The 25758-nt window shown below is 38.4% G+C and overlaps 1 protein-coding gene across 10 annotated transcripts in view; it reads left to right on the top strand.

The window, feature by feature from the left end:
- The window catches only part of LOC124298446 (uncharacterized), a 180965-nt gene that overhangs the window by 107546 nt on the left and 47661 nt on the right, over window positions 1-25758 (top strand). For all 10 annotated transcript variants that reach the window (XM_046750466.1, XM_046750467.1, XM_046750472.1 and 7 more), the window contains 5 exons: window positions 20296-20462; window positions 21946-22126; window positions 23270-23399; window positions 23999-24959; window positions 25431-25739. In XM_046750466.1, coding sequence (XP_046606422.1) covers window positions 20296-20462; window positions 21946-22126; window positions 23270-23399; window positions 23999-24959; window positions 25431-25739 — 1748 coding nt within the window. The remainder of the gene's footprint in view (window positions 1-20295; window positions 20463-21945; window positions 22127-23269; window positions 23400-23998; window positions 24960-25430; window positions 25740-25758) is intronic.

Raw genomic sequence — 25758 nt, forward strand, 5'->3', positions numbered from 1 at the left:
GATTCTATCGATGTTATAATTTCCGTATATGTACATTTTTAACATGTATGACGACGGCACGAAGGTTTTTTTTTTTTTTTTTTTTCTTTACGTCTGTTAGCAATAATTGCGCAACGTCGAGTTTCGTTGCGTATAAAAAGGAGAAGGAAGAGGCGATTAGAAAATAATAATCACCTGGTTAAACCTCGACTGAATTGAAGACAGGGACAAGCAGAAAAGTTCTTCAACGAGCCACGTATACATTGCTATTACGCAAAGTTGAAAATCCGTGCAAAATGTGAATTAGGGTACCTGACCTAAGGGTGAAAACAATTCTTTGACGAGGTTTTTTTTTCCACGATGTTTTAAGGTACAGGTTATGTACGGACTTTAAATTGCGATTGTATTTTTGCTGCAGCAAAACGGAGCCGTGAAACGTCGCGTGTAATTCGTAAACACCCGCTGTGTATGCGTGAAAAAGACTTTTCGCAGACGTCGCCTGCAGGAGGATCATCTGGCTGCTGGTGTACAGGGTTATAACCGTAAACTTTCAAGGCGAGGCGAGTTCGCAGCTATCGTTATCGTAAAAAAACCAGCGTCATTCTCGCTGTTTTTTTTTTTTTTTTTTTTTTTCCTTGATAAAAACGCACACGTCTCTTCTACCGCGACCCAAAAACTACGAATACAAATACGGTGAAAAAACTCAAGAACCTTCCTGCTAGGTAATTTAATTTAATTTTTATTTCATTATTTTCACTCGATCTAAATTTCGTCTCGTCTTTTTAAAAGTTCGGCAATTTTCTACCGACACAGTAATTGCAACTATCGTTTATCAGACGTTTTTCACTTGTTGCAAACACCGCGTAGGACTGGAAATGACTGCGGAATTAATGAGGGTGGAAGATTTTTATGAATAAATAATGGCACGTGTTTAACCGAGGATTAATAACAAGGTTTATTTATTTATTTTTATTTTATTTTTTTTAATTTATTTATTTAGTTTTTTTTTTTTGTCTCCTGCTTTCTCGCATTCTTTTTATACGCTTTTGCTTCTACCTAATTAGCTGACTCAGGGTTAACTGAAATTTCAGCCGTATAAACCCTTTTACATTTCTCTCTTACTCCCTCTATGTCCATTTTATTTTTTCTCCCTCTATAGCTTCGCGCGAGAGGGTTTGCTGGGGAAAAATAAATTTTCGGTTCTGATTTATGATCTGCTTTTGTCCGTTCTTATTCCATCTCTCTAGCGAATTCTTTCTGTATATTATTTCTCTTTTCGTGTATTGTATATATGTATATATATATATGTGCGTGCGTGTGTGTGTGAGGTATACTCGCAACTCTTTTTATCTTCTCTTCATTTCTCTTCTCCCTCTCACTTAGTCTTCGTACATCATTTTTAGATATGTAACAACATCATCCAGTTACCATGGTGTATAATTAATATTTTCCGTTTTGTGCGTGCGCGTGCGTGTAATTTAATTGTATATTATATATCGTATCTGCTCGGCTGCTGTAAATTCGCTCATTATTTTTCACTCTGTATACTTTATTCATTAACGTCTATAAACACGGTAAACTGCTGCCGGTCCCTGAGGTCTTTATTTAATGGCTTATATTCACGTCGAACTGAATAAACCTTATTCTCAAACACTGTGCCCCTTATTTTCAAATTCTTCCAGGTCGTTTCATTATTTTTTACAAGTTCCTTTTCTGTCTGTCGTGTTTTTCTCTTCGTTATATATTTTTTTTTTTTTTATTATTATATTTTTTCTTTTTTTCTCTGCAACCCATTTAGCCAATTTTTCGAGTGCCCAATTTTTGCAACCAGAAGAATTATAGGATGTAATGAAAGTAAACCCTGTTCCGTCTAAAAATCGAGCACAATGCGACAGAGAATTCTGACTGCAGTTTTACTTCCTGGCTTCAGTTTCTTTTTTTTTTTCTCTTGCTCCTTTTCTCATTTCTTAACCATAGGTTCTTGTCTCGCCGACTTGCGCGTGAATAATTTCTTCTGTGCATACTCGTATATATATATGTGTGTATGTATATGTACAAAATATAAAGTCTGCTTTGCATTGCACAGAAGAATTAAAAATTAAGAGAGTAAATTTCCTCAATTCTTTGGTACGAATTATTTCACCATGATTGCGATTGGATGAAATTTTTGTGTTTTCACCGCGTGTAAACAGTTTGTACCTTAAAAGTTATCGATTCGTTATAATTCTGCAATGTGACGCAGGATGACATTAATCGTAGAACGTACCACCTACCTATAGTGTAATCAGCAATCGCGGAAAAACAAGAGAACTATGCACAAAAAAATATGTAAACGCGTGTGAAAATTGATGCAGGAGAAGGAGGAGGAGGAGGAAACGATCGCGAGAAAAAGCTCTCATCGTCAGCGTTACTCCGTGCCGAGTGACTTGCGGAAATTTGTTTTTACCCGCGCGTTTAAGGGTTTCGAGTTAACCTTCGCCGCTGGTTTTGTGATTTCAAGGTTCAATATCCTTTGGCTGTGTATAAATTACTAAACGAAATTAGGAATGTTTTATTGCAGGTACACGCATTTGCGCAGAGAACGACACAGAGGGAGGCATAACACTTTGAGTCACACATTTTTGTGCTGAGTCAAGTTTTGCAACAAGATAGTATTCCATGGTTTATGGGGTCGTTGATTACGAATTTGATATCAGATTACAAAAATTCAACACGACGGATACAACGTGACGGAGGAAAAGTTCGAGGATCGAATCCGGTCAAAAAATTCTATGCAGATGTTTGCGGGGTTGATGATTGAATTCTTCATACTGAATTATCAAAATCTGATTTCAGATTCGGAATCAGCGTCCCCAAGAACCAGTGGACAGAGTTCGTTCTTCGGATTCGATCGAATTTGAAATTTTCCTCGATCGTGTTGGCTCCGCCAACTTGAATTTTTTAATTCCACTTTTAGACTCGTAATCAGCCACCCAGAAAACTTATAATTTATGTAAAAAATGTATACGCGTAGAGGGGTAAATTTCTCGGAAATGAATGATCCCTTCAATTTTCACGATATTTGTCAATCAGTTTGTTTCCAACAACAATAACTCACATTATATCGCAATAATTACTCTCGAGTATTGAAAAGCTCTAAGAATTAGTATACTATCGGAACTAGCGCAAGACCGCAAAGAAATATATCTTCAAAGTTCTCCAAGTATACGAAAAATTGATATAAAATAGGTGGTAAGAATAATTACCGCTATGACTCAAAGGGTTAACGGTAGCAGCTGATTTGCGAACCCCGAGTTTATTTAGTAAACATCGCATCTGGACCGCCGCGAGCCCATTACTCAGCTCATAATCAGCCGCTGCTGCTTCTTTTCCTCTTGCTTGTGCTTGAGGAGGAAGGAAAATTAGGAAATCGGAATCGCCCACCCGCAACGATGACTATTTAAATTCATTGGGGCGATTCTCTGCCTCGCCGCAATTTGTAAACCCTGTAATAACGTGTTTATGTTATACCGGTATACGGGTGTTATGTGTAAACCTAAAAACAGCTGGGAAATGCTTCGCGTAACCCTTTATGTATATATGTATATATATTTAGGTACACGTAGGTATACATATTTATATACCTTCTCTCCTTTTTTTGCCATCGCCGACCCTCGACTATGAATGACGCGCCTTCCTTAAAGCCTTTTTATACACGAAAATTCATACCATTTCATCGTGTATGGGACATGTATAAACGTGCGTGTGTATATACATATATACATGCATATGTATTCATGTACGAGGAACGAAATCGGGAGGAATGAAATTTTTGTTGGAACAAAAAACGTGTAATGAAAAGCACCTCTTGACCGTTTTGGTTTTTCGTTTTTCTTCCCTTCTTTATTATTCTTTTTCTGCTATACCGTACGCACTCCTGCCTAATTAATTTTCAAAATATCGGTTTTAAATATATTCTCATTTAGAGTTGTTGTCGATCGCAATTGCAATCGTATTTTTTCTTACGCATATTAATTACGCAGAACTAAATTGCAACGATGAACCTAAATTTTATGGTACGAGGTTTGTTTTCTTTTTTTTTTTTCTTTTTCCAGCAATTACCAACAATAATTATTTGGTCATTCGACGAGAAGTTTCCAATTAACAATAAATATTGAATATTTTTTTTTTTTTTGCGATGGAAAAGATGACTTTTTTCCACGCTGACGATCTTAACTTCGAACATACCAATATATAGAGGTATATAAACATGTGTGTATATATATATGTACATATATACATATATATACGTAGATGTTTGTATAAAACCGCAGACGTAGTCGGTAATAGCTAGTCAGCTTGACACGCCTCGTGCAGATGGGAACCTAGCCCAGTTTTGCGGCGCTAATGTACTTTACTTTCATGCGGAATCAGTGTTACTGTGTATAGTCTGTAACGTATATACGCCTAGATGCTTGTTGTTATGCTTCTTTTTAACGAAAATCAATTTGTAAACCGTCGCTCGATCGTGCCGCGGGCGAATTTAGGCCACACGATAAATTGTCCGAAAGGGGATTTCGGCGCTGGCAACTAACAGGACAACATTTTCATATCCTATGTAACAAAATACATACCGTATAGTCAGACGGGTAAATTGTTTGCCGAAAATGTATTTTATCTGCTCTATAAAATGTTATTGTTTTTATTTTTAGGTTTACAGAAGTCAACGGTTGTAGGGAAATAATGGTTTGATGGATAACGAGTTTCAATCGCAAATTGCTGTTTGTTTAAAAAAAAAAAAAAAGTAACTGATTTCCAACTGCTGTCCAATGATTATTAAAGAAGTACCTTTATTTATAAATGTAAACTAGCGATTTACAGATCGAGATAATATGTCTGGATGGAAAATTGAACGAATATTTTCCATCGCGCGTCTTATGAAAATAAATTATAGTTCAGAACGAGTCTGTCGAATCAAAATATCACGTATGAGAAACTGACCGATCGCGACGAATAATTTTCAATCGTTAACTTCTTTTCAAATTGTGGCTCACGATCAGCGCGCGTTTTATCATAGAGAGCATGTATATATATATATATATATATATATCTAATCTATCCAAGTAGGAAACGGAAGCAAAAAAAAAACAAAAAAGAAAATAAAAATGAGGATTGACCCTAGAATTGCGGAAGTGTTTTTAGTTTGAGAAGTTAGTTTCCCCCTCCTTTTTACGAAGGGAGGAAGCATCGAGGGTGTGTGTGCGTAGGAATGTTAACTATGTCGGTTAGAGGGCGAATCAGACGCCGTTCGGATTATACGAGGCAAAAGTTTCGACGTCGAAATAATAATAACAATAATAATAATAATAATAATAACAACAATAATGTAATACAAAGTTGTTTTTTTTTTTCTTCGGAAGAGAGATCAAAAACTTTGACCAAAGTATACGTGTAGGTAGATATAGTTTCTTCTTTTCGGTCTTGTACTATGAACACGGAGTATCAAATCTACCAATTAGAGAGTACGGGGGGACACTAGTCTAAAACCATAACATAGTCAAAACCATTGACCTAGTTGTCGAGAGTGAAAAAAGAAAATTAATCGTTCGACGTTGCGATAGTGTAAGAAAAACGGACTCGTTTTTTTTTTTTTTTTTTTCAACTAGTACGGTCCAGTCGATACACTCTGTTTGAGTGCGTTCAAGCATCGGGTTGCAGACCAAGCGTGACCTTAAAAGTTGAAACTCGATGTGCGCCTGAAGAGCGGCTCGAATTTGCTGTGTAACTTGAAAATTCTTTCTCTCTCTCTCGCTTTCTTTCGCTCTTTCTCTCCTTGAACGACAGAAGGAAAAAGAACAACAGACTCGGTCTCATGTCGGACAAAGGCAGGAACGGAACCCTTGAAAAAGTTTCCCATCGTAACCCCGAAAGTCACCCTCCTGTTCTTGCACAAGCAGGTGCAGGATGCATCGGATGTCACACCGTGCACATTTTCTGTTTCAGTATTTCAACACACGGATCTAAAATAGCCGACTGTGCCGAGTGTTAATTGGTTTTCGCGCGTAATTCGGTACGGTGCACTTTCACGCCAACCTAAACTGCGCCCTCCTCTCCTCTCCTCTCCTCTCCTCTCCTCTCCTCTCCTCTCCTCTCCTCTCATGGATGTCGCGGCGTGACAAGCAGCGGTCCCGACTGCAATGAATTTGAATTTGGCTGAGCGTGACCCAGTTCCTGGTTTCATCCCGTCCTTCCTTCCTTCCTTCCTTCCTCCCTTCCTTGCCGCCTGCCTGCCATCCTCCACATGGTCCTTGCAGCTTTGCGTCCTTCACCGCACGTACCTTAACAACCACGCAACCGCCGTTGGGCGCGATCGAAAACCCTGGACACAGGATTCCGAACGACCCTGACACGGTTTCCCGGATGCTTGTGTTCACCGAACTCTGACTGAACTTTGTCGGGTGATTAAGTTTTTTTTTTGTTTTTCTTGGGAGAATTTTGTCGTTACGCATATATACTTGGAAAAGAAAAAAAAATACGGAAATTGTGTTGCCTGAACTGATTTTTTTTTTTAAACATTGTCGAAATTTGTAGTCGAAGTCACCGTCACGTCTCGTCTTTTTCACTTTGTTATCGCCTCTCTTCCACCTACCCTGGTTGGTTCGTTCGACTTTGCTTTTGCACTTTTACACTCTTATAGGTCGAAAAGCTCTTCTAGAGTTATCGCGAATTCTTTCACACAACACACATTGCGTACAACTCCACCGCCCCAGCAACGACTCGAGAAAATCTTATACCCTTCAGCCTTTCCATCCCCCTTTCACTTATTCTTTTCACCTGTCTTTCACTATTATTCCGTATTTCGACGCTGACGGTTGATGCGTGTTATACTTGGAAAGCGCACTCGATTTTTCTTCACACTTTTACCGAAATATATAAATTTTTCTTAAATCCTGCATATGTACAGACAAGTTTCAACGTATGTATAAATAGGTAAATACATATTTACAAAGAAGACTTGAGATTTTTATTATTCGTCTTTAGATTGACGATATCGGTGAAATCACATGAGATGTGATTTCCGCAGCATATCGCAAATCGCAAAACTATGTTTTTTTTTTTTTCATTCTCTCTCCATTACTCGATTGCAGTCTCGGGTAACAACCTCGTAGATAAGCACGTATAGATGCCAATTAAAATCCGAATATACGAAAGAGTTTTTTTTTTTCTTCGTCTTTTTTTCCTCCCGTCAGCTTCACTTCGGCTTTAGCGGTGATTTGAAAACCGGTGATGATTATTTTTTTCAACGCGGTTTTGAATATGCTTAAATTCATGTATGTACGGTTGGAGCTAAGCGCGGCATAGAAATCTGAATCATTAACGGTATTTTGGTGGAAGAAAAAATAAAAAATTAAAAAAATTTATATCGTTTAACGAGCTCCTCACAGCCTGCAAACCAGCAGTACCGGAATTCAGAAATTTTTCTCGTTTCTTGTTCACGTTAATCTATCGCTGCGAATATTGTTAATACCAAATTCCCCAGCGATCTTTTCGAAACGCTTTTTACAATCTCTGTACTGCGCCTTGTTTTAATTTCGTATTCAGATGTTTATTAATTCTTTCTTCAATTAACTACACACCGAGTAATTGTCAAGTATAATAATTACCGTGATTATAATCAAGGCAATGACGGTATAGTCATTTTAATATTAATTTACGTTAATACCGGTATTAGCAGAGAAAATCCATTACTCGGCTTATAAGATTGAACAACCGTCATCTTAGAATCGAGCCGAACGAACTGGGATGAGACTGAAGCTCGGTTGGTCGACCTTTATCCATCGAGGAAAAGGACCTCGCAACGTTTTACCTTTCGATGAAACTTTTTACTCCGCTTCACGGCTGCCACTTCGCTTTAGTCGTTTCTTGATTCGATTTACTTCTCAGTTTTTGCCCCATTTTACGAAACTCTGCTCCCACGCTATGATTCAATTATAATTGTGAGTATCGTCGAAAGAATGTGGATTTAAAATGCGGTTATACCCGCGTTGCACGATGTAATCGAACACGTGACCAATTTTCACATTGTTTGATCGCTTGACATAACGTAACTTGTAAAAATAAAACATTTAAGCTTCTTCCAAGAGGGATTGTTTTCTCATTTTTTTCGTGTAAATGTATAACCGAATGTTTATTTAATTGGATGTATAAACGAAAAATCAGTATCGTGCGACACGATAAAAAAAACAATTGTGTTCAGTAATTTGTTACTTTACAGTTACGGAACGAAACGAATAATTTACGATCGCCAAAAAATAAAAATTAAAGATTCATCTCTACAAACGTATACGTTTGTAGAATTTTGACACTGCGAATCAAAGTATCAAAGATACACACAACGTTATGCGTTATAGGTATAGATACTATAATGAAGGGGTGTTTGTTTCAAATTTCACCTGTATACAAACGAGCCCGTATGGTTCGTAGTTAACGAACCAAAAGCCTGAAGAGATAGCGAAGCGCGCGAGATGAGAGGAGGAATTTACATTGAAAACCTTCGGCTGCTCTTCAACGCTCTAATACGTAATGACACGTGTATATAAAGCTGTATACCTATATACACACACACACACACACACACACACACGCGCGTAGGTATACGGTATTTATATGAAATATATCCTTTGGCCCGCGATAAACTTTTTTCTTTTTTTTTTTTTTTTTTTCTTCACTCGCGGATTATCTGTAAACTCGTGAAAACTGAATAGGAATATAGAGGTAGGAATGGGAGATCAGATTTGTATAAGCGATGAAAAGAAGCAATCCAAATCCCAGCTTCGTCATTTCTCGGCTCTCTTGCTTTCCCTGCTGCGTGCAACCCTCGATAAATAAACTCGGCTTTCCTAAATCCTCCGGTAATTCAAGTTTCATCTTCGTTTGCTCGTAATATGCATTATGATATTAAAGAAGCGTTGTAATACGAAAGTGTGTTAACAAATTGCTTACTTTCTTTTCGCGTATGTATTTGAATAATCTTCGTGTGTCTTTGTTTTTTTTTTTTTTGTTCTTCTTGTTGCTTTACCAGCAAGGAATTGATTTGTAAGACAATCGGATTGACGGTAATGAACGACGACGGAATTTAACACCCTTGTAATCGTGATGATTAAACAATACGAGAAAAAGTCGCGGTTATAGTAGAAAGAAATGGAATTTTTCTTTTTTTTTTTTTTTCATCCCTGCTCAATTTGACAATCTTGTGTGAAGAAGAATAAGATGGGGCGTGGTAAAAGAATTTTTTATTTATTTTTTTTTTCTTTCTTGCAACCCAACGGGGTGGAGGCGGAGAAATTTTATTATTATCCTTCGGACGAATTATTCTCAGCATCGAAGAATTCGCCTCGACGAGTATGGGAGAGATGAGCGTGCAGCTCGAGGGTTGGATTCGAACGTTCTGTTTTTGTAATCGCGTATCGTCAACGAATGAACTTAGGGGGGGGAGGGGGGACGAAAACTTTCTTAATAACTTTTCGCGTATAATAATACCCACCGTGGATATTATATACGGGTGCGTCTGATGTATAGTATAATATAAGGGGAGTGAGAGAGAGAAAGAGAGATAGATAAGGGAGAGGAGTTTTTGCCCGGGTGTAGGTATCATATTTAATTAATAAAATTTACCCTCAGCTTTTATGACCGTGGTACAAGTTTCAAAACTATGACTTGCAAATAGCCCCGAAAACGAGTGAGATGGAAAGAAAGGGAGAGGCCTCGGTAAACTTTTAGTTCGAAGATTCCTCCTGGAATTGTTCATACTGTTTGTCTCCCTCGTCGCCCTCCTATTATTCTTGTCCCTCTTTTCACTCTCTCTCTCTCTCTCTCTCTCTCTCGCTCTCTCTCTTTCTCTCTTTACCTACCCTCCGCTTCTTCTTTCCCGGCACTCATGTATATATATATATATATATATATATATATATATATATATATATATATATATATATATATATATATATATACTTGTTGTAAATATTTCTTATCTATTTCAAAAATGAAATTGGCTTGGCTCTGGACCAAATCATTTCGCCTGTCTTTCTTTCCTTCACGGTTTATTTTTGTTTTCTTCCCTTTTCTTACCCACGCTGCTTCATTCTATTCTCTCTGTTCGGGGGGAAATTGTTTGATTGTTTTGACGCGTCTGCAAAAGTAAGAAAGAAAATGAATTTCCACTATCTGCTCGAAAAGAGTTGCAGCATCGTAAGTTGACTCAGGGTCGAGAGGAATACCATTTTTCTTATTGGGGAAAATGAAGGGTTCCACGCCACTCGTTCTTTTGCTATAATAACAACCTTCCCGAATTTATCGACTATTCAAAACGATTTTTTCTTTTATCAAACTTGTTGAAAACTTGGCGTTTAACCGGATCTAAATATCGATCTTTGTTATATATATAATTAAACATAATTATATATGTATATATTATACCTGGTAAGATTCTATTTCAGATGTTTAATTTTTATTCGATACGATCGCAAGAAATGTAAAAATTCTCCTCGTTTTATAGCGCCTGTAAAAATTATTCATACTTCCGATTCGGAGAATAAAAGATACCGATGCCAAGAATTCATACTGGCAGTATAAAAATATTGGAAAAGTTTGTAAAAAAAAAAAAAAAAAAAAAATTGAAATGCCTCGTAAATATCTCTCGAACTTATTCTTTTTCTTGCAACGTTTAACTTTGAAAGAATTCTTGTTTTAAACGGAATATCGACTGTAAATACATATCTATGTATAATATGTATATATATATATACGCATACAATGTGCAACGAGTTTGGGTGTGACGCGCCTTATGTGAAAAGAAGGAAACTTTACTTTCTCGTTTGTCTGTATCCGTCAATTTATTTATCCGTATCTTATTTGCGTTTATTTACATTTGTCTGCTCTGAAATGATTTACCGAATAACTGGTTCGAGCGTCGAGGGCGGAGATGAATTCGCAACGCTGAAAATCGGAGAGCGTTAATAAAGCCTCCCCCCCTGCTCTTTTATCTTTCAGGATGCGTAAGGCGAAAAGTTGGCAACGTTACGCAATCTTCTTGTCTTGATCTTTTCACGATCTTTATACATAAATTCTTCACCGAGTTAAGAGGGGCGATGGGCTACGATATATAAGATGATTCGTTAAACTTACTCCCAAATCGGGGTGGGAAGAATACGTATCTATATATATATATATATATTATATATGTATATTATGTCGAAGAAAAATGATCATTTTCATTAATCTGGCATCGCGCAGTGTTTTATAATAAAGCTTTGAACACCCTCGACAAGATGCGAAGTGTACAGATAAATTTTCCACCTCATACAACGTTACGGAAATAGAAAGTTGGAACTGCGCGAATGAATTTCTAACGAATCGAGATGTGTGGATGGGTAATTATCTTCCCGGAGCTTCGTTAAACCAATTTTCATTCAACCAGGATGGATCGGCGGCGTGACGAGGAGAGAGGAGAGGAGAAAAGCTCGCGTCATGTTCCAAAGAGCGAACAAACATTGGAGGACAATCCGCAAAGGCAATGCGCTAGTCAAACGCACAATGACGAAATGCGGAAGCAAGGCTTGGGAGGCAGCAGCTCTGCTAACTAGCTTCGAACTAGAATTGGCGAACGAACGAAACCCTCCCTTCCTTCCTCTCTTCCCATCTTCTCTTCTCTTCTCTTCTCTTCGTTTCACCGATGGTGTATGATCTGATTACAAAACGGCATTGCCAGCTAGCGCGTCTCAATGAGTGGGTAAACAATGCCGCTGATGATAAGGGTTCCCTATCCATCCACCTTGCGAAATTGCACCGACAAGCATACCGCCGTCCCGAGTTCCCGCACGGCCTGCCAAAAGCGCCGGCCAAACTGCAAGCAGCAAACTAAGATCCCGGGGCGAGATTCGGACGGACAGAGACTAATATTCCTCACGTAAAGTTAGCCATTCGACGGGGGAGTAACGAAGAAATATCGATGCAATCGCGCACGGAGAGAGGAGACGTCTCGATTATTTATCGCATCGACGACAGTGCAGGAATGGAATTGGGTATACCGACAACGGAATAAACGGTGGAAATGCGTCGAAGTTTAATATGTTGTGACTGACGTTGAAAATATTTTTAATTGCATTTTTTTTTTTTTCTCAAGAATTTCCCTGCATTATTTTACTCGAAGAGAATCCGCGAGTACGAAGAACCCGAGACTTACGCAGACTTCAATTTCTAGTTTCTCTAACGGTTGATGTTGCACCGTGTCAATTTTTCGATTACACACCGTGCTCGTTATTGAAATAATAATATTTTCTCAAATTTATTAAGGAGAATATCATTTTTTTTTTTTCTACGATCAATTTACCAAACGAAGAATCATGGTATCGCATATTCACTGTACTAATTTTTTGCGTATCGTTTTGATAAATTCTAACGTGGCAATATCAAACTTGGATAAAACTGTACGAACAATTATGACTTTTATCTAGTTTTCCTTAGTCTCAAACTTTGATACATCTTTACATTTTCATCGCACTCTTTATTCGTACAAACGTTCTCTCGGCGTAGAAGAATCAAGGTGTCTCTTTCGATTACTTTCACGCTTTCGAACGAATTTGTACCAGGGTGAGATGGTGCAAAATATCTTTTCAATCTCGCCTTACTTTTCCTTTCATTTTCTTTCATTCTCTCCCCGTATCCGCACTACGAATAATGATCCTTGTTGTAACGGCTATTGTGCGGCAGGTATGACGTACTCGACTTATCGCTATCCTTTCTTCGTATTGTTTCCGTAGGAAGCGCCCAGGTGAACCGTGAATTGAGACACTCTATTATCTTGTCCCGTGTAAAAGGCATCCGAGCCTAGCGTCTGCGGCGTACAAGATACGCGAGTCGTTGATTATAACGACACAGACATTCGTACGTTACTTGGCTATTGGCGTCGAGAGGCGGGATATAATTAGAGACACGTACTCTGTACCTGTGAGATAATTTCAATCTTAACGACGATCTTAATCACATTGTTATACATGCACAATGTACATGAGCATCGATTAATCGTAATCGAGGAAAATTTGAACCTGAAGTACAGAGAACAGAGTCGAGTTGTCTCCGTTAATTCACGAAATTTAATTGAAATATATTTTTTTTTTTGTTTTCTTTTTTTCGTCCGTGTAATTTTTTCGACGATGATCTCGTTACGGAGATGCGGTATTTAATGAGACAAAAATATTGCAAAATTTGTTTGATTCTGTAAGTAAAACGTTTTACAAGTCAAAATAGATTAGTTGGATAGACTCGGAATGTGAAATTCTGGTGTTAAGCCATCCGTACGGTTACTTTCGGAATACCGATCTTTCCGAATTGTACGATTCTGAATAATGACCCTTCTACATTCTGGATATCTGTTTTCCGCCGTTTCCAGCACGATCAAGTTCTAACTTTTATTTTTATAATATTTGGACATTTGAGAATACGAAACATTCTAAAAATTCATTCTCTAGAATATTGACTCTGTACGTTATTAAATTCCGCATCTCTAAATTCTTGGATCAACGTTTTCTGAAGTAAGTGGGTTCGGATAATAGAACCCTCTGCTAAATACATTTTAGTTAAACTGCAGCTTTTTATTGGGCGCAATTCGGGACTTAAAATGTCTGACGGTATCTGTTCCCTCACATTTGTTTTTCGAGTTTATTAAATTCGGAAGTCTGGCCATTCTGATTTTCGGTTTTTCTGATTTCTTACCCTCACCCGATGCAGAGGCGGCGTGGGAAAAGTTTATTTTATGATAAATCACCGCCCCCCCCTTTTTTCTGCCAAAAAATCTTCGCGGGAAAACTCTCGAAGAAGAAGAAGAAGAAGAAGTAGTAGAAGAAAATTGTTGCAGGCTTTCAAGCCGCCGAGCTGCTTCTTATACATACCTGTACACCACTATATACCCTACCATGCACAGTGGCGACCTTCTTCTTCCGCATCACGGACGGCAGCGTGAAGAAAGCTGCTGCAGAGTATAAAGAAACGGAACCTGCACACCGAGTTTCCATACAACTTTTGTCCCCCGTTAGTCGTACGCGTAAAGTAAAGTCGCTGGGTAATTTATCAAAATATATTTACAAAAACGCGGATTAAATATCGCGGAAACTGTCTCTCTCGTCGTTGTAAAAAAATTTTTTTTCTCTTCTCACTCATCTTTAAACAAACTGTATGTGCGAGAGGCGTCGTATGAATGTATGTGTAGTTCTATTGTTATTGTTATTGTTGTCACTATTTTCACATGCTATGCCACCTCCTATATATTTACAATACCTTGTAATACTCGCGTCACTTTTATCGTTTGAATCGAGTTAACCCGGCAGAGCAGGAGGTGGGGTTGAAATTACAAATGTGAAAAGTTGGGAAAGCACGAAATTCCGAATTTTTTGCTACCGAAAGTTAAAATAAAGAGATCAAACTTTGATGAATCATGTTTGAACCGTCGGTTTTTCCGACCATTCGAAACATTGTCGTTTCTTCGATGTTTCATCTCTTTACTTCAAGTTTCGCCGTCAAATAATTCGGGGTTATTCCCTTTCGGAACTTTTCAAATTCGGAACTTCAAACCCACCCCCCCGGAACAGGGGTGTGAAATTAAGGCCATCTCTCCACATCGGTATAAACAACGTGCCAATTTGTCCTTGTCCAATTAGCCTCTGTGAACCATATAGGTACGACCGGCTGGGTACTCACCCAAATTTACCTTACGTCTGACACTCGAGATTCAAGTGCGCCCGCGGAGACGTGAAATTTCACACGAATTTTCAGCGGAACAACTGCATGCAAACCAGCAACCGTTGCTTCCGATACCAGATTCCGAGATTTCAAGCTTTACGAATTTGAAAACTATAAGCGTGAAACGTTGATCGTGACTGAGAATCTTTTTTTTTTTTTTTGTTTTTTTTTTTACAGAAAGAGATACCGCAATTTATTTTTATTTCCTATAATTTATGGCACGCGAGTAATTATAACCAGTTATTGTTGGCTCGCAGTGCGGAAATTCGTGCCCGTTGCAACGTATCGTTGCTATCGTTGAAGAAAAGAAAAAGGTATGTTATTTTGAGAGGTTGATCATTCGGAGACACGAGAGAGCGATCAGCGAAAGATATTAGAGAAACTTTTTTTTTTTTCTATCTTCTTTTACCACGTAACTAAGGTATCTTGTACTTACTCGGGTAATATTTTTCCGCGACGCGATCGTGCGATTGCACTATCAACGGTACCAAAAAACTACTCACATCGTAGATTCGTGCTCATTGCGTCATACTCTATATTTATATCTGCGCTAATGCGGCCTGTGTCTTTAAAAGAAAGAAAAAAAATCGAAGAAGAAAAATAGGAAGGGGGGGGAGAAAAAAACGTAGAATGAGTCAACGGTTTATATTTACACGATTAGCTTTCCGAAAACGCGTTATACATATGTATGCACAGTTGAATCGGTTGCCTTGCGAACGGCGCATGTCATTAAAAGCATACGGTATGCGTTACCTATATATATATATATGCAAACGATGTACATATACATTTTATGTATATGTATACGCGTTCTGCAATTGTGGAGCGAGTTTCGTTTATTTTTTTGGTACATTCAACTTGTTTTTTATTTATCAACTTCGTCATGAAAGCGGTCTAGAAATGTTCCAAGTGAAAAATAAAAGTTTCGAGAACTTTTCGGGAATTTTTAGACCGTTTAAACAATTTTTCAGTCGATGAAAAAAATTACAAGTACTGAAAAAGAATAGAAAGAATATTCGGCCATCGTGGGCCTGGTCCAGAAAAACTTGTCCTCTTCAAAATCAATCTCGGTATTTATAAATAATTAACCGGTCGAAGTTGAAAAAAATTGAGAAAAACTCGGGGTTCTCACATGTTCTACGGTATAAAAAGTAATATATCTACTTTATACACGGCTGGAAAAAAAAATATATCGGCAAGTCCGCTAAAATTTTTCCGTTTGAAGCGTTTTGTAAAATTTTTTACATATATTATTAAGTAAATACTAGAAATTAAATATTGATATGACATGTTGTTTGTTAAAAATGAAAAAATTTGCGTCGTACTCACAGACAGAAGTGTAAAAAAAAAAAAAAAAAAAATACCACAAATATAAAACCGATCTACTGAAACATTTTTTTTAGTCAAATATTTCTAACAGTGTATACCTGTACACGTATTCGGCGTTGATCAGGATCGATATACTATAACTCAATTTCTGGCATATATAGTTTAGAGGTGGTAACAGAAGTGGCGACGACCCAATTCGTGCGAAACTCCGATGAACTGGGATAGAGGGATGGATACGTCCGATATTTGATGAATTGAACTGACCCGGTAAAAGCTCCGCTAAAATCTAATTCCAGCATGCGCGTATGCATATATGTATAATATATATTCACCTATCCCACGTCCTACATGCACGAAGAAGATAGTGAACGCTGTGCCTCCGAGCGTATTCTATAGGTATCCGATTTTATATTGAATCTAAAATTAACCCAAGAAAAAAAAAAAAATATATATATATATATATAAGCATGTATAGACGCGCCTTGATTCAGCGAAATTATTGCAACACACCGTGTATGCGTACGTCGGACATAACTGTGTAACAGTGACTGAATCTCACCGGAAGAATATTATTGTCTTGTACTTGTATGATGTAACAGTTATTTCTCAAGTGCTTCCTACGCAAGGATCTGTAATTAGGATATAATAACGGGAGTCGGAGATTATTTATTTTCTTATTTTTTATTTTTTCTCATTACGGAATACCGACTTATTTTTTAAAGTTGCCAGGGCGAAATATAATGTTTGAAAGAAAAAGGAGAAAGAAGAATAAAAAAACCAGTGTGTGTTTGTCGATACATTCCAGATTTTTTCTTACATTTTCATTTCTGCGCTGAATGATTTAAATTTACTTGCTCTCTCTCTCTCTCTCTCTCTCTCTCTCTCTCTCTCTCTCTCTCTCTCTCTCTCTCTCTCTCTCTCTCTCTCTCTCTCTGTCTCTCTCTCGTTTTTTCTTCCAATTTACGCGGTGAAATTTTGATATCATTTGTACGGAAATATTCGTAATATTAGAGAGATGAGAAGATGAGAAGGCAAATAATTTTAAGTAAATTTAAATCGTGTGCAAAAGTCACGAAACGTATTCTGTTAATTCAACTACCTAATTGATACTAATTGAAAATTAATTTAAAACAGTCTGACATACACACGTCCACGCAATCTTACCAATTAGCGACTCAATTCCATTTGGAAAGGAAATTATTCCGACGTTTGCACGTTTCATTCGTAGAATGAAAATGGTTAGGAACATATTTATATGTATGTATATTGTATACTTGTGTACATATAACGTAGGTACCTAAATATAATCCCGGCAATAGAGATCAGCTTATCAGTTGATTAGTCGATTTCCTCGGTCAAAAAGATGCAGCTTTTCATCCCGGCGATGAGAGCCGAGACTATTATGGGAACAGTGTGTGTGTGTGTGTGTGTGTGTGTACATATATATATACATGGATATATGTATTCACTTATTGCGCTGCCGTTTACCCGACGAGTTATACCTGGCGAGACGAAGAAAAGAAGTTTGATGCGAGCTAATCATTACCCTCGAGGCATGCAGCAGAGTTTTCTTCTTCTTTATATTTTTTATTTTATTTTTTTACTCTTTCTTCGTCTTTATTTTATTCTCTCGTGACTAAAACACGCTATGCCGACTGGCAGGCCATCAAGCAAACCGAATACGGGTTCCTCTCGTAACTGTAACTCGTTATAAAGCGTCGTTCATTCGCTCATTTACCGACCTTTAATTCGATCCTCTCGTGATTTTATAAACAATCCTAAGTATCGGAATTTGTAATTATACGTGGGGTCACTCCATAGGCTACCCAAGGGTAGGGTATTTATCGCGATATCTGCAACTGGAACGTTTTTTTATTTCTCATAAAAAATTTGTCGTTTGCGAGTTGTAGACGTTTGAAATTGGCCAATACGGTAGCAGCTGTTGGCTTAGAACAGAGCGAGGAAAGTAAGAAACAAAAACGTTGTCATATTGAAGTTAGAAATGTTACCGTAACGATTCATGATGAGGAAAAATCGTTGTTTCGTGATTTTGGAATTGTCGGAAATTTGATAAATCGTAATAAACCAAACCACACTCGTATTTCGAAATTTTAGTTCCTTTAAAATCGTTGTAAAATTAAGAAAATAGTTATTTTTTCCCAAAATTTCGTTACGATAACGTTACCAACTTCAACCTGGTAAAACGTTCCAGTCGTAGATTGTCACGAGGAATACACGCATGAGGCGATAATCCCGGGTCTGCATCCCGTGTAGCCTACTTGTGCGAAAATCGAGATCACGTTGGGGAAATATCGTCGATAGCGATTCGATTATCGATACCCGTTTAAAGGAGGATCGCGTAAGTATGCGTTATAAGCGTGTTTGAAAATGGGTGAGCAAGTTTCCTTTCGAGTTGTCTTACCGCACCGATGATGGAAGCTGAAAATTCTCCACCTCGCAGAGTTTTCGTCGCGTAACGTGACGTTTTCTTAACGCTAGGCAAGCACCGCGGACTAACCCAGATTCTACCAAGGTTGGATAAATAAAATAAACAAATGAAAATAAGCGATGTTGAATTTGTCGTTGATATTGACCTAGCTGTGTATTGTAAGTACAGTAACGATAATATCAAAACGCGGTTGGTATAATACAGAAATTATACAAGACTTCACGGTCAAGAAGATATTAAACGTGGTCAGCACCGTTTCTAATTTGTTGCTTTTTGCTCATTGTAAAGTTTCGAGCGACCCCGTCTTACACTGAGAGAAATTTTTAGTTCCGGTTACCGCTCAGTCCTTGACTATTTTCAATTTTTACCACAATCGAAAAATATTGTTCTAGGCAGAAAATGAAGATTAGTTTTCTAGCTGTTACCGGAAAGTCTAGTATCCGTTACTATTCTTTCTCGTTACGATCACTGTTGCTAGATTTTCTTGTGACTGTTGCGAAAATTTAATGCTTGTGCAAGAATAAATTGACCTTAAAGCCTTGTTTAACTAAAAAAGTAGAGTAAACCACAGAAACTGATTTTGCGTTGCAATTACGAAAAAAGGATCGACGATAGCGCAAAATGGTTAGGCGTACCTCGTTTTTCTTAATTCTAACAATATTCAAACGGTTTTTTTTTACCGATACCTGTCTTACCGAATTTTTCTAGTTACTATAACAAATGAAATTTTTCTCAGTGTATTCTTAGTTAGGCTGGCGACGATTTTTATCAAATTATGAAATATTTACGGCATTGAAATGTCTCTACCGAATTCAGTCTCATTCCCGGGCATTTCAATCCACCCTGTGAAATTATTGTTATCATTATTAAAGGATGAATTGGAAAAATGGTATTTTTTGTTGAAAAAGGAATGTACTTAATCCTCGTTATGATTATAAGAATTTAGAAATTGGTAAAAATTGTATTATCTCGTCCGGTACCAAATTGATTTTCGCTGATAATTTGATCACCAAAATCGTATCATATTCATTATCCCTTACCTGCTGCCGGGTATATATCATAGGTAGGTTATACCCGGATTCCCACCATCTGTTTGTAATCTGATATTTCGGTTATAATCCGGAAGAAATTGAATCTGCAGCGGCAGTAGGAAAAAACCAATACCGAACTATTGATCTTCGAATTGAGTATAGGGTCGTATTGATATTTGATAGGTTACAGGATTGATTTTCTACGTGATGTTCAAATACACGTCTCGGCTTTGGCACAAGGTATACGATATGTGTATATCAACGTAGCTATGCACATATGTATATACCACGTAGCTGTATTTATATACAAGCGTGTCTGTGAGAAGACGTTACCTGTAAAGTATAAAAGAAAGTAGTCGCGATTGGTTTCCATGCACGCTCGATTTAATGCCCATGCTACTTCCTTTGATCCTGTGAAGCATCGGGAATAGAGAATACGGAAATAAAAATGAACCTTCTACGGATTGATTCCCTTTTACGATATGCGAGCTTTCGACCCATGATTCACTTTTTTGCTATATTTGGCTTGTTCCTTTTTTCCCCGATTAGATTCTCCTTCGGTTCATTTTATTGTTTTCGTTTCTTCTTCCTCTTTTCTTTTTTCTTTTCGTTACATTTGCTGCGCTCGATGCGTTTTTGGAGAAGGCGGGAGTGTCTTTATTCATGACGTGCCGGTTTCGGACGAGGAGTATCGTACCGCAATCTCTATAGAATTGAACAATGCGTTTGTTCCAGAGGTGACGATGTTCAACGGTCGATTGAACTGCTGGACAAGGTACTCTCAGAGTACGACGAGAACGAGGCCGAGGGCGACGGAGGCGCCGGGAGCGGTGGAGGAAATTGTGGAAGCAGCACAGAACCGAGTATCGGCCTCACACCAGACGACGAAAGCCCATCTCTAGGTTCGACGTTTTAACATTTGTTGCAAAATTTAACTTAGTATTTCATAATAATGAGGATGAAGTTAGTAACGTTACCGTAACGATGCATGTTTTGAAAAAATCGCTTATTTCCACCTTTGTGATTTTCCAAAATTTAGCCAATCATTGTAAACAAAATATGTTATACACTGATTCGGAAACGCCAACTCCTTGAGAGTCATCCTAAAATTACCCAATAAATTTTTGTTTTTTTTTATCCTGACGTATCGTTACGTCAATGTTACTAACTCCAGCCTCATTTGTAATATCTTTTTCCGCCTGATTTTAATTACTTCAACATTTTTTTTTTTCTCTCTAGTTTTTTACCTTTCTTTTACCATTCCACATTCGCGCGAACAAGGTCAGCTTGTATGTATCGAATCTTGAATTGGTACTTCATACTTTTTGATATGAAATTATTCACGTAGAAGGGTGTACATTGGAAAACGTGCGATACCATGAATATTCGAAGGGTGTCGAAAATAACGCAACAACTCGCAACGAATGATGGAGAAATTTTTATGCATATTCTCAAGTAGTACTTTGGCTTTATTTCACTGTCTGTCTTTTTCTCCCTCCCTGTCTTTCTCTCTCTGCGATTAACCTGGAACGAATACTTTTCACAATATACGTGTAAAGTTTGATCGTAAATAATTTATTTATTCCACTAAGACTTTATAAATACGAGAGAGAATTGAGAAGGATCTGCCATATCGTTGTATTTATTAATCTCAATACGACACATCGAGGTGAACGATTTATAATAATTACAACGATAACAACCGTAGATCCGGTACATGATAAAGATTTTACTGCTCCAAGATCAGAAGCTATCGGAAAATGAAAAATTCTTGCCTTACCCTTGACAGTCTTGTATTCCAAATCTACCACATTCTTCTTTTCTCTAAACGCGATGTGAACAATGTGATATTTCAGGAAAAGAACTCACTTCTAACGTTTTGTTGCGACACCATTATTGTTGAAAACAAATTTCAAATTGTTGTGCAAAATCATTTCAATGGTATGTTTGCCTGGTTTATAATAGATCTTGATGTATAATTTCATTTAGTCTAAAATGAATTTTTTTTTTTTCCTCACGGTTTGTTTGTCAAGATCTTCTTGGAAGTTTTCATTTGATAAATTGGAAAGAAGAGAAAAGTCGACAACATTCAGTCGATATTGCAAAGAAAGAACTGTTTCGAGCTCTTCTAGAACAAAAAAGAAAAGTAAAAAAATTATTTTTCCTCGGGCTTGCAAATTAGTGTGTAAAACATATACCTACATATGCTTTATAATTGCTTGCTTGTAATCACGACTCCGTGGAGAATTATCTCCAACAGCACGTTAAACGCAATGCGATTATATATAATAATAATAATAATAATAATAATAATGTGTTATTAGAGAAATTTCTCCAGTTAACCTATATATTAATTGTAACCGGATTGTATACCTATGGAAACAGGGCATCAGTCCGAGGACGACGGGTACATGAGTATGAATGGAAGAAAGGCGAAAATGGCACTTGTAGCACTGCGTCCGGTTCCGGACTGCCCTGAACCACAGGACAACGGGGAATCGTTCGTTTCCGAATTTCCTCCACCACCGGAGGAAGCTGAACGTCTCATATCGACTCTACTTCCGATGTAAGTTCAAATTCTGCTGCTCGATCCTCTTTCCACTTTGAACGCCGAGAGTCAAGTCCGTCGGAAGTGTCCCCTTTCGGTCTTTCCTTATTTCAATTACGCAAAAGAGACGCTGCCGGGAACACTTTTCTTTTTCACACGACATTTACATGCGAACGGTGTAAATTTGGCAGAGATGAAATCGTGCTTTTGTCGAATGCTCTTTCATTGTCAGATCACAGAATCGTGACTTGTAAATAATGTTCGATGCTAGTTACTCGCTTGTGATATTATAACACCGATAGAACGAGTCTGGGTAACTTTTTTCTACCACTTCGTGGTGTTGAATCGGAACAAATTATTCCTTGCCGCATGAAATTTTGCGATACATATTCTGCTTCTGTATAAGTTTGAGGGTATTGATTGTCTCTCTGCCGGGAAAAGCGTGCGTCTGCGGTTACTCGAGTTTCGAGGATGTTGGATTATTCATACACAAAACCACCGCGTATAGCAGAGATACCGTGATGCCGTAATCCATCAATTATTAATCCAAAGCTCATCGATTTCTTATGTACCAGAAAACTTGAACGTCAGCGTCGTATCGACTCTGCAAAAAATTTTGACGCGTGAAGGGGATGTTCATCCGACGAAACTTTGATATCCCGATAATTTCTACTTCGATTATATTTCTCATCGTGTATTTATAGCGACCGAAAACTTTGCTCTCTTATATCCTTCTAATAAGTTTTTCGCTCAAACGAAATTCTATATTTGGAAGCGGGTAGGCATATAACGTTTATTCACTTGAATAATCTTTCCTGAAAATTTAAAAATAAACTGTTTGTATTATTAATCTCAGTAATAATCAATGTTTTATAACACGTTATACAGGATGTTAATACATAATATAATCAATGAATATATTGTTTTTCTTCTTCTTGCCTGTACATAACTATCTACTTGTCATTATTTTAACGAAGTACGACGCGTCACGTCAAAAGAGTTTATTTTTTATTTTTTCCTAGACTCGGGTGTGTCGCGGATGTTGCTTTACACATTTCAAAGGATTTTTCTTCCCCGGCCCCTTTCCCTTTCTTAAATTTTTTTTTTTGACGCATACCTAGCTAGATTTTCATGCCGCGCGCGGTATTTCCATGCCCCCAGGGTTTCACCGAGTAACTCGGCAAAGAGGAACTCGCAGTCGTCTTCCCGGAAGAACGGAAGACAACAATGGATGGCTGCCATGGAAGATCACAAACGGCACGGACACGTTGCTACGACGCAAACTACTCTGGTATGTAGTAAACGCATACAAATCTCTCCTAAAACAATCTCTTCAATCCGCAGGACTATCATCGTCATCATCATCACGCCCTCGCCAAATTCGTACCTTCAAATCCTGAAGCCGTATCTCCACTGCAGAAATCACATCTTGAACCGTTCAAACATTTGCCGAGCATTTTGATCTCTCCCTCTCTCTCTCTCTGTCTCTCTCTTGTCGTTGGAGTGAATAATAACACTGATCATCACATCCATTGAACAAATACCTTGAGCTTGAGATCTTAATTCCTTTTAGTTACTCGCTCTTCGAGAATACGAACCGGCTACCATTAGTTTGAAATTTGAATATTCTCGTTAGCCATGTGATTGCGGTTTAGAGTGTTTAGGTGCAAGTTTGATTATTTGGAAATGTCGAATTTGACGAAAATTTAATGTCAAATTTTGACTTGGTTTATCCTTATACCAGGTACCGGTCCCAGTACCAGTTTTCTTTCACCTCACTTTACCGCAACTTTTTCTGCAGTTCCAACGTTTTCCTCGTTGTACGTCCTTGCGAAAGGATCGTTTCAGAATGAAATTTCACTCGGTATTTGAATTTTGATATATTTTCAGCCAAAGACTCGTCACCAGCGGCCATACGGATGGGAAAACGGTATCGCGGAGCCGTTTCGTCTTGCGGAACCGCCGAGTCCGCCGAGTAAATTCGCTAGTCTTCCGTACGACGGAAAAGTGTCCTTCAACTGGATACCACCGCGGACGAATCCCGGGGCGATAGAAAAGCACCGGGAAGTGAGGCGTCGATCGTCGGAGGAGGTTCTGAACCAGCAGCTGACGAACAATCGGCACAACATCCACCACGGTAGTCAGGACAAGGACCGGGCGTCGATGTTGCGGAAACAACGACAAAACGAGATAGTGAAATCCAGCAGCGTCGAGGACAGACTTCTGATGAACCGGAACAGATCGGAAAGCGAGGCGAGACGCAGGAACAACTCGGACTCGAGCGAGGGAAGATTTTCGAGGAACTCGGAGTCCGAGAGATCCTCGATACCCAGATCAAGCTCCGTGAGCGTAGAGAGGTTCTCGGTCAGGGCGAATTGTGATTCCTCAGATTTTTCACGCGCCAATTCGACGTCCAACGAACGGTTTCACTCCGACTTCTCTATAGCCGTTGCCAGCGTAAGTTCGAACGATCACGCGTCCGTACCTACGTCGGATCCGTTTTCCATTAGGAATTTGGACTTCTCATTCTCCCTGCCAAGGGCCGAATCGGCCGGCGACGAGAGGTTCTCGGGACGGACATCGGACCGATGCTCGGATCAGGAGAGATACTCGGACATGTTCTCAACAAGGAACTCTGACTTCTCGACAAGGAATTCTACCGACTTTAGAACTCAGTCAGAGGAGGAACATTTCTCCGACGATTCGCTCGAGGAACTTTTACCACCGCCACCTCCGATCGGTAAGAGACACTCCATCGCGTGGGAGGTCTCACTCGAAGATGATCCTCTTTACGCTCCGGGGAGCACTAAGGTCGTTGGTAGAAGACGAAGAAAAAGCAGCGACGTCTCCAGTACGTAAAACCGTGATTCTACACACTTTCATTCGTCAAATGATTACCTTCAATTTATTTATTTATTTATTACTACATACTTCCCGACGATGTCCTCTCTTATTTATTGCCTCTGTTGACGTTGAATTTTATCGCTCATTTTATCGCACTCCTCAAGGCAAAGGGAAACAACCTATCACTTAGATTTGCAAATGGAATTGATCTTATTCTGTAATTTGGTACACATCATGTTTCATTACTTGCAATATTCGATTTTTAACACGTATTTGCCAATTTTGATTGTACGTTTTAAAAAATTTCCAGCGAAAATGTTATTGTTGTATGAAAACTTTGCGCATAAATGTTCATTTATGATAAACTCTATGCCCTCGCGCTCCTTGATATGCATTAAGTGTATTTTTTGTTTATTAACGTTGGTGTTTTTCTCAGCTATTTGTTCTTTGTTCTTTACCGGAAGTTTCTTTGCTTCAGGCGTCGGATCCGCTTCTAAAATGCGTGATTTTGACGACTGGCCTGACCCACCGCTGTCAGCGACTGAGGATGATTTGGTATCACCGTATTCCGACTCTTCGACAAACGATCTCGATCAAATACGCCCGCAGGATCTTACCAAAAATGGTACTTACGTTATTAGACGAGGTCGTAAAAAGGAACGAAAACTCTTGCCCAAAACACCGACAAAAACGAAGAGTCTGTCATTTGATAACTGCGAGGAGGCTCGGCTTCCTGACGCAAAAAGATACTCCAGTACCTTCGACAACATCAAGAGTCTCCTTAAGGGTACTTACCGAGCATTTTT

The sequence above is a fragment of the Neodiprion virginianus genome, chromosome 2 (assembly GCF_021901495.1).
Source record: "Neodiprion virginianus isolate iyNeoVirg1 chromosome 2, iyNeoVirg1.1, whole genome shotgun sequence".
NCBI classification, from domain to species: Eukaryota; Metazoa; Arthropoda; class Insecta; order Hymenoptera; family Diprionidae; genus Neodiprion; species Neodiprion virginianus.